Genomic DNA, 13,361 nt, shown 5'->3' with positions numbered 1-13,361 from the left:
TATTGTAGTAAAATGCTACTTAAATGCTATTTCAACCAACTTATTTTTTCCTTTCTCTTTAAGGATGAGTTCAAGATATGGTTTTGTGCAAAGGTTCGCATTTTACCTTCTGTGGGAGCCCATCCTTTACAGAATCCTAACCCTATTGTACACAAGGTTTCAAATGGCCATGCTGTTCGTTTCTGTGAATCTGCTGTGGAAGACAATAAAAATGATTTGAAAAAGTACTTGCCAGTAAGTAAACCTGCAATACTACATTTGCTGATTTTTTTTTTCTCAAGTAATGTCTAGAGTAAACACACCCAATACAGTACACATGAGCTTCTGTCTAAAAGGCTAACTCATTTTTTGGGTGGAGCACAAATCTTTTCCTCAGTAACCTGTTACTGGAAATTATGGAATGCTTGAAAGCTTATTTGGAAAAGAAATCACTTTTCAATGAAGTTTTTCCAAATTCATTTTCAGTCAGTGTTCAGAGTAAAGTCAGTCAGAAGAAAGGTATTGAGTGCTGCTACTTTAATATCCGTGTCTGTTGCCCTTGCAGATGCGTTATTTTACACATCACAGCGTGAAGTATTTCTGGAATGATTTAGTTCAAAGTTTTGATGTTGTACGGTAAGAATACTTTTTTCTTTTATGTTGAGCTTCAAACTGCATTTAAAAAAAAATACAATAGCATGCCTAAGAATGTGCTGAAAATTTGTATCATATTCTGACCAGCTGTTCTAGCTCATTGAGTCAGTGTTTGAACCATAGTGAGAGCAGGGACGTTTTAACTCGACGTGACTTTGGAAGGAAGGTATTTGTTTACCTTTATCAAGCATGATTCATATAGAGTGACAGACTGCATGCTTCTGCAGGCTTTTTGCCCGTTCTTGAAGTGTTATTTGAGAATCAGAGCACCTGTTTGTAGACAGTAATTTTCCATCTACAAACTTTTAAACTTTCCTTCTGATGGAATAACTTACATTTTTTGCATTGCTGCAGAACTAGACCCAGACAAGTACCTAGGAAGAGAGGAATTCACCTTTGTGTAGATCTGCTCCATTTTAGTCCAGTTGAACTGAATTTAATCCCTCATTTCTACTCTTTAATAACAAAAAAGTGTCTCTCCCATTGATAGAAAGCATCTTTTAGTGGGCAGTGCTAGCTGCGCTCACCGAATGTGATATTTATCCAGCAGCACTGTTGCATGATCTTAGAGTTAAAGAAGAAAGTTCTTTGCTACTAATAAGTTCTTCTCATAATGCTATCAAGTGAAATGAACGCAGGCTTCTCTGGTTTTGACAACTACTTGTTAAATAAGTTCATATCAGAAATGTGACCTCTTTTTAACATAAACCAACATTCACTGCATTGAACCATCATGTGGAAAAGTCCATGCATTACATATAGAACAAATTTGTGACATGATCGTGATACAAGCAGTTACAAAACTGAGCACTTCTCTGGGAGAGTGAAAATGACTCGGTGTGTAAATAATTAAAAGCTTTGTATGCATTTTTATGTTAAGCCTCCCATGAATTACAATGGTGCAGGTAGTGATGCTTGTCATTTTGCATTATGAGGTCTCGTTTTCATGCCTATAGTGTTGCTAGTTTAAATTGTTCCAAGGGAATATTTCCCACAGAGGATATTAAACCCCCCTTGAAACTATACTTTTAGGCTAAGAACACATATGGGGAAAAAAATCATACGATTCCATAGGTTTAGAAAAAAATGTGTTCCTTGGCATTAAAGCAGTGACTTGAAACTTGGCATTTGTTGGCTGACTGTGCTGTGTGATGTTCTTGTGGTAACTCAGCCGCTCATTTATAAGCCCTGGAAAAATCTCAGATATGCCTGTGAAGTTACGGGAGCATTTATTCAATCACATTCTTGCTGATATGCCAAACTTTCATTTGTTTTATGTATTAGCAAGGACTGAGCCCAACCACTTGTTTAGTCAGGTACTGTAGCTGAGCTGGACATTGTTATTTAGCAACTGGACAATAACGAGGAGAAACGGTTGGATCTGAGACATCCCCAGTACTGGTGGAGTACTGAGCCAGTTTTGCACAAGGTCAAATAAGAATGGGAGTTTGCTGTAAGTTTTCTATGAAGTGAGGTGTGATCATGTAGTAAGGTACTAGATACCACCTGCAAAATAATAGTTGAACTTATTAATAATAAAAAATCTGAAAAGAATTCTTAAAAACATGTCCTTCATCTGGATATTTTTTTAGTCTGCTCTTTGTTAATGTAAAAAGCAGAAATTGGTTTTACCCAATAACATGGTTGAGAATCAAGTTAATATGTGTAAAGAGAAGATAGATGAGACTGAGGGCTTCATAGTAAAACCCGTAAGGCAAGCAGCACAGTTGCAGTTGTAATTTAAGCACAGTACTACTTCATGAGGATAGATTCCCTCTGTGCAGTTAATTGTGCAAGTATCCAGAGACAGAACAGCTTGATCACATAATTAAAAACTTTAGGCAATACAGAAAGGAGGCAAATTAAGATTTGTGGGGCAATCAGTTTGGTTCTGAGAGCTTGACTTTAATATAATTTTTCTTTTTATAATAATGTAATATTAGGATCACTGTTTAAACACAGGAAATACAAGTGTAATTGTTCTTAAACTAAATTAGACTTGGATACATAGCCAAAGAGGATGCAACTTTGACCTTGACTTGTCTGTTTTGTTTTAGCTAGTGTCAATTGAATCTCTGAGTGAGCTGATGAGCGCTTTGTGTAATAAACACTGTGGACACAGGGACTTTTTTTTAAATGCCCTGGGAATTCAGTACTGTAACAATACTGTAAAAGGCTGATAACGTCCTCCTAGAAGCTTTTGTGAATATAACATGCTCAGGTATGCATATTTGCATACAAAGTGCTTGATATTAAGGACCCTTCTTAAACCAAATATTACATTCCTTTTTGTGCAGGCAAAGTAAAACGGAATCTTTTGGAACAGCATGGGAGGAAAGGCACAGTTATTAACAGAGAATTGTGTCTTTGTTAATCTAAATATAGCAGTTTAAAAATCCTTGAACTTGGGGAAATTTTAGTGAAACCTTGTAAACATATGACCAGATTAACGTATTGATATTTTCACCTGTTTTTTTTCTGAGGAGCCAGTGGAAACTTGATCTAGCCTTTGCAATAGCCGGGATGTTGAAAGCTTTCCCTATGTTCTAGAGAATGGAAATAATTATTACTGTGAATGCTTACTATGTATAAAGAGTGTCTTCTTCACTGGGACAACTCTGAGTACTTTTTAGTAGATAATAGATACCCAATAGAAAAAATACATATTGAATAGTGCTTGTTTTGCCATGTCACCTGTGACAGCCTTGTAGGACGTAATGATGTCTTCCTGTGCATCCAAAGTATGTGCTACAAAATGCCTGTTTGTTGGCCATGATATATCTGAGTTGGGGAGTTGAAATGATTCTGTAGCTGTAAATGTAATGGTATGCCAGATGTGCTTGCTTATCTGCAAGTCTTCTTAATTATAGTGTTTTCTTTCACAGTATATAGAAAACTCCTGTGATGATGAGTCCTCCAGGGATAAGGATGTATTTAAAATGTAGACTGTACTTTACCTAGTCATGGATAAAATTTTAACAGCAAGATTCTCCGAAATAACTGCAGTATAGATTTATTTGATGAATTGATTAATAACTTTCTAAAAAGCTTCCACTGTTACTTAGACAAAAATAATTTTAAGAACTATTAATTGAAATTTATTTTGTAAAATGTTTTCTAAAGCTTGCTCATTTTTTCTTTTTAGAGGCCTCTGAACAGTAGTTATGCTTGTATTTTACTTCATTTTATCTCAGTTTCAATCGGAATATGTATGACTGTACTAGAGAGTAAGATGTGTAGACAAGAGGGCTGCTTTTAACATCTCATTGGTGTCTGCAGTTGTGACAAATATAGATGGAAAAACGTTAATCTTTAGACCTTTTTTATAATACAGTGTAACTCTTGGCAAAGACGTACCTTTTGTTTGAGTTAGTGAAAACTTCATGTTAAATACTTTGTTTCTTAAATAACTCATTGACTTTTTCCTTTAGAGGTCTAGATGAATCTGCATCCTGTTCTTCAATTCATAATGAACACAGCATAGGACTGACAAAGGGAATGCATGATTTCAGGTAATATTACAATATTGGAGGAAATAATTTTTGTTCCATTACCTTGATGAAAGTGTTAACAAAACTACGAGACAAATGAGTGATTAGTGCTTATGGACAGACTTTTACCCTTCCTCTAAATAAGGCTTTTGGATGTGTGAAGTTCCTGGTTTTCCTACCTATATACTGAGTAGGAATTACACTCTTGATACTGTGTTGACTTACTTTTCTCAAACTATACTGACTGTGGGAATTGAAACTATTGCTTAGAGTAATTCAGAATGTATTTCTGAAGCTGTTAACATTTTGAAATAAAATGAGTGTACAAAAAGAACAGCAAGCAATTAAGTTTTCAACCACTTTGGCATGAATACAGTGAAATTTGGAAGCTGATGTAAAGCAAAGTAGTTATTTTTTTCTGTATACCTTCCCTTTAAGTGACATAAATGTTAACATAGTACACTGTCATTGTTGAAGGGCATGTATGGGTTCAGAGGCAAATAGGCTTATTGCCACTGGTCCATTCAGTTATTTATTTAGGTGGAAAGATGCTCATTTGTCTCAAGCTGCCAATTGTCAAAGGCTTGAAGACAATGCTGAGGGAAATAACTCTGCTGCTTACTTTCTTTCCCATCCTTGGCTAGTGGTTATTGTGAGAGAGGGGGCTCATAATGAATATTAGTTGCCAACCTCATATTGACTTTCAGAATGACATATCTAATAATATTGGACCTATACACAGTTTACAGGGGAATCTTGTTATGAAAGAACCTAAAAATTAAGTTAGAGCTTAAATTTAAGTATAAAGTAATTATATTTATATTGGAAATTCTCACTGGGTAAATGTCTTCTAATAAACACCTTTTGAAACAATATGTTAAATTACTTAGGAAGTGAATAATATTTCTAATACATACTTTAACTGTCTTCTGATGCATTTTTTTTAATGCAGAAAAGCATTCTATGGAGTAAATGAAATTGCTGTGAAAGTGCCTTCCATTTTTAAGCTTCTGATTAAGGAGGTAAGATCTTTAATAAATTTTAAAAAACCAAAAGTATATAATTAAAAGTGAAAGTACATAATTATAAGTTACTTTAAGTACAATGACTATTGAACTAGCCTTGAAATAATAACGTAAGACAGAAACATTTCTCTGGAGCTCAGCACTGGTGCAGAAATTATATATGGACCTTTATTTTTGAGCTCTCCAAATTCACAAGGCCTTAGCTATAATAAGCTCTCCAGAGTTCACAACCTGGTGCCTTTGCAAGGATGTTAAAAATGTCAGAATTCTTTGAAAGAGTATGCATCTTATTTTTTGTTGTTAATTTCAAACAAAACAACTGATTGTGTTCTATATGATCAGCCCAGGGATTGTACATGGCAATACACACATCAAATCAAATGTATTCTTGCATATACTTTTTTTTTGGATTTCTTCTATTTTTCTTGTATCGGATGGATCTGAGTTGACTTGTCATCCATGTGCTATAATAATGCATGATAAACTTTTAACCAAAGAAACTCTCCAAGCTGACCTAACAGAGTAAGAACTTGAGGTTTCAGTTCATTTATCAATATGAAAGAGGTGATAAGACCCAAATGAATTTAAGAATTGTAACTTAAGGTGCATCAGGTGTTCCTATCATTGTTCTTTGAGGTGTAGGAGAAAATGCATGTAGTCTTAAAAGTATGTATTCATGTATTATTTTAGTGAGAGCTGTACTTTTGAGGGGTTGAGGAAGTACTGAAAAAGAGTAGTCAATTGGGCAAAACAAAGAAATCATGTATAAAGGACTGATAAGTTTATCTCCTTCATGGAGGAGGAGGATGATTCTGACTGTCTTCTGACAGACAATGCATGTGACCTTTTGGTATAACTTTAATGTTCTGTTACTTTTCTAGGTTCTCAACCCTTTTTACATTTTTCAGTTGTTCAGTGTGATATTGTGGATCACTGATGAGTATCACTACTATGCATTAGCAATTGTGATCATGTCTGTAATATCCATTGTTAGCTCACTTTACACCATTAGAAAGGTAAGTTCAAGGAAAACAGGTACATCTTTTAAGCTTTTTACCGACAGGTTTATTTTTATGTGAAGTTGTCTGTAAATCTCCTAGAATTTTGCAGAGGTATACAGGTAAAATATTGTTATGGGTTTCTTCTATTTGAGCTGAGATAATTTGGATTGACAGTTCTCTTTGAGACCTTTCTCTGCTGATATTCTGTTCTGTTGAATCAGTAGGTTGACCTCAGATAACAGAAACACTACCTCACTTAAATAAAACCTGGACACAGGTTTGTGTACCAAGTTGTATTGACAGTAGTGAATCTATTCTGCATTGTTTCCTTCTGTTTGAAAAAGCCCAATGAAACTGAGCACCAGCCAAGTGGTGTGGATTGTTAAATTGGTCATGCATTTTTCTCTGTAGACTTAGTTGTAGTTGACAGAAATCAAAGTAGTAGTTATACTTAAATTGCAGACTCTGAATTCAGACTAGAGACAAAAAAACTCCCTCTTACTTTGATCCAAGTTCATACAACCACTGCAGTTTCACTGATCTATACTGATGACCAAACATTTTTATAGTGTTTTGTGTGGCAGTGTATATTTGCTTCCAGAATGCTGTTAAAAGTAGGAATCTCTACAGGCTGATGCACTCAAGCTTTATTTCCTCTTAAATTTCTTAGATTATGTTCAAGAGAATATTGTGAGTAACATTTTGTTGTGGAAGAATGTTAGTAAAAAATCTCATTACTTGTAGAGATAGAAAGTGCATCTAGAAGAAGACAAGCTGTGCTTTTAAATAACAGACTGTTTTCTCTCCCTTGCAGCAATATGTTATGTTACATGACATGGTAGCAGCTCACAGCATTGTCAGGGTTTCTGTCTGCAGAAGAAACCAAGGTAAATGTCATGGGTAACTTGGAAGGTTGAGTTTCAGTTGTTCATCAAGTGTGAGTGTAAAGTTGATATGCACTGCTCTTCCTTTGATAACTTGAAATGCTCACATTTCTTAGCAAAATCACAGGGGAAAAGAAATAGTTGCAAAGTGCAATTTAGATAGTATAATTGTTTGTTCAGGATTATCCTTGAGATAGATCCTCTTGGAGAGTATCAGGTTTGTTCTGGATTAGGTGCTTGTCCTATTCATTTACCGTGATGCCTTATCTACTACTGCATGTACATAACTGCCATTGCAGTTTCTTTCTTGACTTAGATGTGCACATGTTGGGTGTTCATTACAATTTATTACCTGTCAGGGGCTGCAGATGGATTTCTGGACTCTTGCTTATTTGGATACCAGAGTAGTTGAAGATGGTTAGATTGTGCTGTGTGATACTGCTATTAATACATGCATTTGTGTTGGACTTGTGTCCATGTGCTCTAGAGTTCAGTCTGTGATGATTTATCAATGACTTTTCCTAAATTTTTCAGAATTTTTTCATAATGCCTTGTAATAAAATGGAGTACAATCTTAATTGTCACCACATGGATCTCAGTCATGAGGATCTTTATCAGCTTTTGTAGATGATGGCTATTTCCAGGTAAACTTGTTTGTGTTTTAACACTCAGAGATAGAAGAAATCCTTTCCACCGATCTCGTGCCTGGAGATATCATGTTGATTCCATCTAGTGGGACAATTATGCCCTGTGATGCAGTACTTCTGAGTGGAACTTGCATTGTAAATGAAAGTATGTTAACAGGTAAAGTAAACTTGATACAGTTTTGCATGACTAAATGTGTTAGTTAATGCATGTGTGCATGGCTTAACTTGCAGGATGTTCTAGCAGAAGTGCTATGTTTATTTTGTTTGAAATGTGTATATTCTTCCAACTATATATACTTGTAAGTACTTGTATGTACTTGTGTTCTGCTTGTCTGCAACAGCTGCCCAGTACTGCTTGGCAACTCCAGAATGGTTTTTTTTTCTTGAAATACTTTCTTCTTGATAGTTTCTCTTTCTGCCACTTGACTTGGTGCCCTCAGTGCTGATCAAGTCCTGCAGCAAGTTTTGAAGAGGCACAAAAGCTGTATTGGTGAATAACAAATAGATAAGTAGGACTTAAAAGAATCTATTGAGGCGGGGCTAATAGGTTAGCGACCACCTAACAATGTGCTGAAAGATGACTTCTTCCATGAGTTTGCTTCTGTGCTTGACAAAGTGAGATTATCATAGAATCAAAGAATGGTAGGGTTGAAGGGACCTTTAGAGATCATCTAATGCAACCTCCCTGCAGAGGCAGATTCACCTAGACCTCAAGGAAGGAGACTCCACAACCCCTCTGGGCAGCCTGTGCCAGGGCTCCCTCACCCTCACAGTGAAATAGTTTTTTCTTATGTTTAAGTGGAACTTTTTGTGTTCCAGCTTCATCCCATGTTTATGATTATCTTTTTCTACTTGGAGTTGTGAAGGAAAAAAGTCTCTGCTTTCTTAGAGGTTCTCTTTCCATTTAAGGTGAAAGTGTTCCTGTCACAAAGATCAATCTACCAAATCCTTCCGAATATCCAAAAGCAATGGGAGATGAAACGTACAGCCTGGAAGTGCACAAACGGCACACTTTGTTCTGTGGAACCAATGTCATTCAAACACGGTTTTATACTGGAGAATTGGTCAAAGCTCTAGTAGTGAGAACAGGTATTGATTGTTAAATTTATCACTTGTTACCTTGCTACTCACTTCTGTAGATGTATGTCAACTGATGCATTTTGCGATATTGTCTGACTTGTTGCTAAAGTTGGATAAATGAATGTGCTCTAAATAATTTGCAGCAATAGAACTTGATAATGGCCTGGAGAGTATCAGTTAGCAAGCAAGAAAATGAATCAGTTTTTAGCATCCATTTAAAACTTACCTGAATGCATTTTCAGATTGTTTAGATGTCTTTTATGGTGTGTTGATTGAACTACACAAACCTCTTTGAGGAAGTTTGGCGTAACATTGGATTGGGAAGGTCCTGGGGAGTGGCTTATTGTAGTGAAGTCATTGGCAGTGTCAAATGTCTGTCTTTGTCCATAGTTTTGTCAAAGCATATGATATTTGTATAAGAAGTGTTCCATCTAGCCCTTTCTCCAAAATTGCTTATTCATACTGGTATGTTAAAGGTTTGGTTTAGATAATACAGGTGTTCTATCAAAAACAGTTGCTCAGACTAATTAGATGTGGGATTCTGCTTTACAAAGGTATCATAAGAAAATCACCATAGATGAACATAAACTGTAATCCAAGCTACAATAGAATTGGATAGAATAAATTTGTCTACATTGACTGGAATACTACTTTAAAGCAAGTTTTCCAACAAGTTTCTCTAGTGTCTTTACCTTCTGTTAGTCTGTTTCAGCAGTAAATGTTCTCATTTTTTAATTAAGTTCATGACAGTACTTCTAGAAGCTTTAATGTCTTTTTTCAGATAAAAATATTTCTCTTCCCTTGAACACATCTCCTCTTTAATAATATCCATCTCAACTTATTTTGTTTCTTAAATAACTGTTATGTACACAGCTTGATGTGTATATATGGTTAGGTGGTCCAAATTAGCAACAGAAAGGAACTGCTGAAGACTTCTTTCTTTTGCTTTGTGGGAAGGGTAGTGCTTTTTTTTTAAACTCTGAAACCATGGTCTGAAATTCTTAAAATTGTGAGAGAACTGTAATTGCTTTCAACACACTGAGTCTTACTGCCCTGACATCTGAAGTAGTTTTTTTAATCTGTTCTTTGCCCATGACAGAACAGAGTTAGCTCCTATGTTGTAAACAACACGAACTTACCTCTGTGGACCTTGTTGAGATTTATGTATGGACAAGTACACTCTTCCTGCTATGACTAAATATAGAGAGAGGAGCAAGGGGATATAAAATCCTCTTTGTTCTGCTGTTTGGTTTACAGGGACAGCTTTTAGGCACGTAGGGGATTTCTTGCTCCGCAGAACTGGAATTTATGTCACAGTTCTTGGAGCTTCTCACTCCCAAGATATCTGATAGTAAGAACTGATGTAACTCTTACATGGTGAGATACAAGTGAAAGTTCCTTTAGCTGAGGGAGAGGGCTGCCACAAAACTGAAGATAATAGAGAATTTGTAGTCCTTAAAAGAATTCTAGGAGAACAGAACCCCATATGGTTGTGCACAAAGGTGTGTAGTCTTAATTTGTCAGGATATAAGATTGATCTTCTGGGACTGTATTTGCAGTACTCTTCAGAGTTAAGCCTTTGACCTGAAATGTTTGATGTTCCAACTGAAATATACATAAAATACCAATGTACTAAACGTATTCCTTTTTTTAACTTCTGCAATTCAGTTTGTGGATATGTTACTGGGAATGTCCTTGTGGCTCCTATTGTAATTGTAAAGAATTCACAACGTGATTTTGACTGCTGTGTTGAACTACAAAGCATTCATGACTAAGTACTCAGGTACATACTGACATGCTGAACTACTCTGAACAGGCCCATGCTTTGTATTCTGCAGTAGCAAATTCAAAGCCTGGAGGCTTCACACCTTGTTCCTCTTCTGATGAACTCATTTTCTTTAGGACTGATGCAATAACTGCTTGGTTCGGATAGAATCTCGTATGTCAAGTATCAGCATGGAGGGCTTAGGCTTTGCTGTGGTGGCTTGCAGACTGAGAAGCTGTCAAGGAGCTGTTGCTAATGCCAGCAAACCTGACAGTGATATTGAGGTAGTAACAGGCTGTGCAGTCTAAGCAGATCCAAAGTGTTTCTGGCATACAAAATTGGGCACTAGTGTCAGCCTCTTCAGGTGTTCAGGCAAAAGTTCAGGGAGGATCCCAGGGTTTCTACTGGTTCTCAAACTCCTAGACCCTTAGTCTAGTCTCTTAGTTTCAATGTCAAAATGTGATCAAAAGGTGAGCTTCTCTGAAAGATGACTCTGTGCACTGCAGGTTGTTTTCTGAATCTTTATGACTGTCAAGGGAGCTTACAGAGATTTGCCATTTAAGTACTGAAGGTTGATCTCTCTGAATAACTTGACTTTATTTTTTTTGCAATAACTGCCTTAGTTAGACAGCTAATAAATACACTGTCTACCTCTGCACTGAGGGACAAGATGCAGTACAACAACTCTTCCAGTGTGAGGGTTTAGTGCTGCTGTAGAAGAGGAGATTTGTTTGCATCAGCTGCATGTCCTTGCCATAGGACAGAAACACTTAGTATGATGTGCACGTACATTTTTCGAACCACCTTAATTATAGTGTTGCAAAACATCTGTTAGTATATATTGAGAAACAGTCTGGAGGAAATTAGTACCTTAAGGGTTTCATTGTGGTTTTTAATGTATTTGGGTAGTTTTACTCTTGTTTGTACTTCTTAATAACTCACTCCTTTTTATTTCTAGGCTTCAGTACTGCTAAAGGACAACTTGTTCGTTCCATACTATATCCAAAGCCAACTGACTTTAAACTCTACAGAGATGCCTATTTGTTTCTCCTGTCTCTGGTAGTGGTGGCCGGCATTGGGTTTCTTTACACTGTTGTCAATAGCATCTTAAATGAGGTGTGTTTTCATTTCTGGTCCAGAACAGTCTTGTTTTAGAAAAGAATTGGTAATAATTTCCAACACCCTTCAGATGATGGGAAACAATTGGATTTTAAGTGAAGTTTTCTTTGCTTTATTTTGTGTCAATGGGATGAGAAAGGCTTGACTTGCTGGAAAACAAAATTCAGCAAAGAAGAATTTGAATGTATTACAGTGAAGTGTGAGTTTACCTCAATTTCTGCTGACACAATTACTAGACTTTTATCTCTATTGTATGTAAGATTACCATCTGAAATGGGATACAGCACATCTAAAGCATGCTGTAGGCAAAAAAATCCTTACCAAGGAACTGATGACTGATAACCTGATAACTAATTCTTCTTTCTCTCCAAAAATTTAGCATTATTCCATTACTGCTTTAAAGTTAAATATTTGCAGGGGGAAAAGTGAAAACTTGAAGTTGAGAGTTGTATTTAATCAGGGCTGGAGTATCATGGTTGCTAATGGTGGATGAAGATTGTGTGAGGTTTCTGGGCAATCTAGAACACGCTGTACTGGGAAAAGCAATGTGTGGGTTTTGCTTTTGGTAATAGTGATTAACACTTCAGTGGGATAGTGAATCTTGAATTCTTGATCATTAACTCTGACCCTTATTGCAGGTTCCAGCTCATACCATCATCATCGAGTCTCTTGACATTATCACTATCACGGTGCCTCCAGCACTCCCTGCTGCCATGACTGCTGGCATCGTTTATGCACAAAGAAGGCTGAAAAAAATTGGCATCTTCTGCATCAGCCCACAAAGGATAAATATTTGTGGCCAGCTGAATCTTGTGTGTTTTGATAAGGTTAGGTGAATTTTCAAACTTTGTGTTGCCAACTGGAGAGACATTGTATTGTAAATGGGATACATAGACTAGCAACTACAGGAAAAATAATTCCTTTTGTACAGTTAGATTTTTGTTACATTTTTGTTCTTGTCATTATTTTTGTCCTGTAAGCTTCTAAGTATTACCACCTGTTCCAAGATGGTAATTCATATTCCCAAAAGACCAAGTTTACCACCTGTTAACTCAATTTATTCTACTCTAGGAAGCTGTTATAATACAGAGCTGCTTTCTTATCTCAAGACTCCCAAGTCCTAACTTTCTACTGGCACTAGAATTGTGAGAATTGGAGTCTGTTAATAAAATAAATAAAATTAATTTTCCTCCTTAGATTTTTATCTAAGATCTAATAAATGCAAAATTTATTATTTCTCTTGTAAATACACTAAGGGTTTCCCTTGTAATTACTAACAGTTTAGTACATATTTTCTGTTGCCCCCAACCCCTGAATATAGTGACGTTGAGCTATCATATTTGGATTTTAGAGGTTTGTTTTGTTTGTCCTGTTTCCAGGTAGAGACATGATTGCTTTGAATGTTTTTCTAGATTATTTAACAGAGTTAATTTAACTAAGTTAAATTAGTTGCTAGCAAAAATCAAGAGACATGCCGTATTTCCTGTCTTGAAGTGAAAATGAAATAAAATATATTGTTCAGATCTAATTTGGTTAATAAGTTGTTAATTTTTGCTTTACGTGAAGATAACTTGTTTCTGAAGTCTCTTCATGACCCTTGGTTTATATTGCAGACTGGCACACTCACTGAGGATGGCTTGGATCTCTGGGGAATTCAACGGGTGGAAAACGCTTGGTAAGGCCTTTCTAGGAAGAATCAAACTTAAAAACTCTTGT

The 13,361-nt window shown here is 36.1% G+C and overlaps 1 protein-coding gene across 5 annotated transcripts in view; it reads left to right on the top strand.

Moving 5' to 3' along the window:
• ATP13A3 (ATPase 13A3) overlaps window positions 1-13,361 on the top strand; it is a 61,020-nt gene that overhangs the window by 26,899 nt on the left and 20,760 nt on the right. For 3 of the 5 annotated variants that reach the window (XM_062005331.1, XM_062005332.1, XM_062005328.1), the window contains 11 exons: window positions 64-234; window positions 545-615; window positions 4,065-4,145; window positions 5,077-5,146; window positions 6,031-6,165; window positions 6,965-7,037; window positions 7,707-7,838; window positions 8,591-8,770; window positions 11,485-11,642; window positions 12,284-12,472; window positions 13,259-13,320. In XM_062005331.1, coding sequence (XP_061861315.1) covers window positions 64-234; window positions 545-615; window positions 4,065-4,145; window positions 5,077-5,146; window positions 6,031-6,165; window positions 6,965-7,037; window positions 7,707-7,838; window positions 8,591-8,770; window positions 11,485-11,642; window positions 12,284-12,472; window positions 13,259-13,320 — 1,322 coding nt within the window. The remainder of the gene's footprint in view (window positions 1-63; window positions 235-544; window positions 616-4,064; window positions 4,146-5,076; window positions 5,147-6,030; window positions 6,166-6,964; window positions 7,038-7,706; window positions 7,839-8,590; window positions 8,771-11,484; window positions 11,643-12,283; window positions 12,473-13,258; window positions 13,321-13,361) is intronic. The other 2 variants (XM_062005330.1, XM_062005329.1) reach the window with 2 other exon arrangements.

This window comes from Colius striatus, chromosome 12 (assembly GCF_028858725.1).
Source record: "Colius striatus isolate bColStr4 chromosome 12, bColStr4.1.hap1, whole genome shotgun sequence".
NCBI lineage: Eukaryota > Metazoa > Chordata > Aves > Coliiformes > Coliidae > Colius > Colius striatus.
This window is presented reverse-complemented; position numbering and strand designations above follow the sequence as displayed.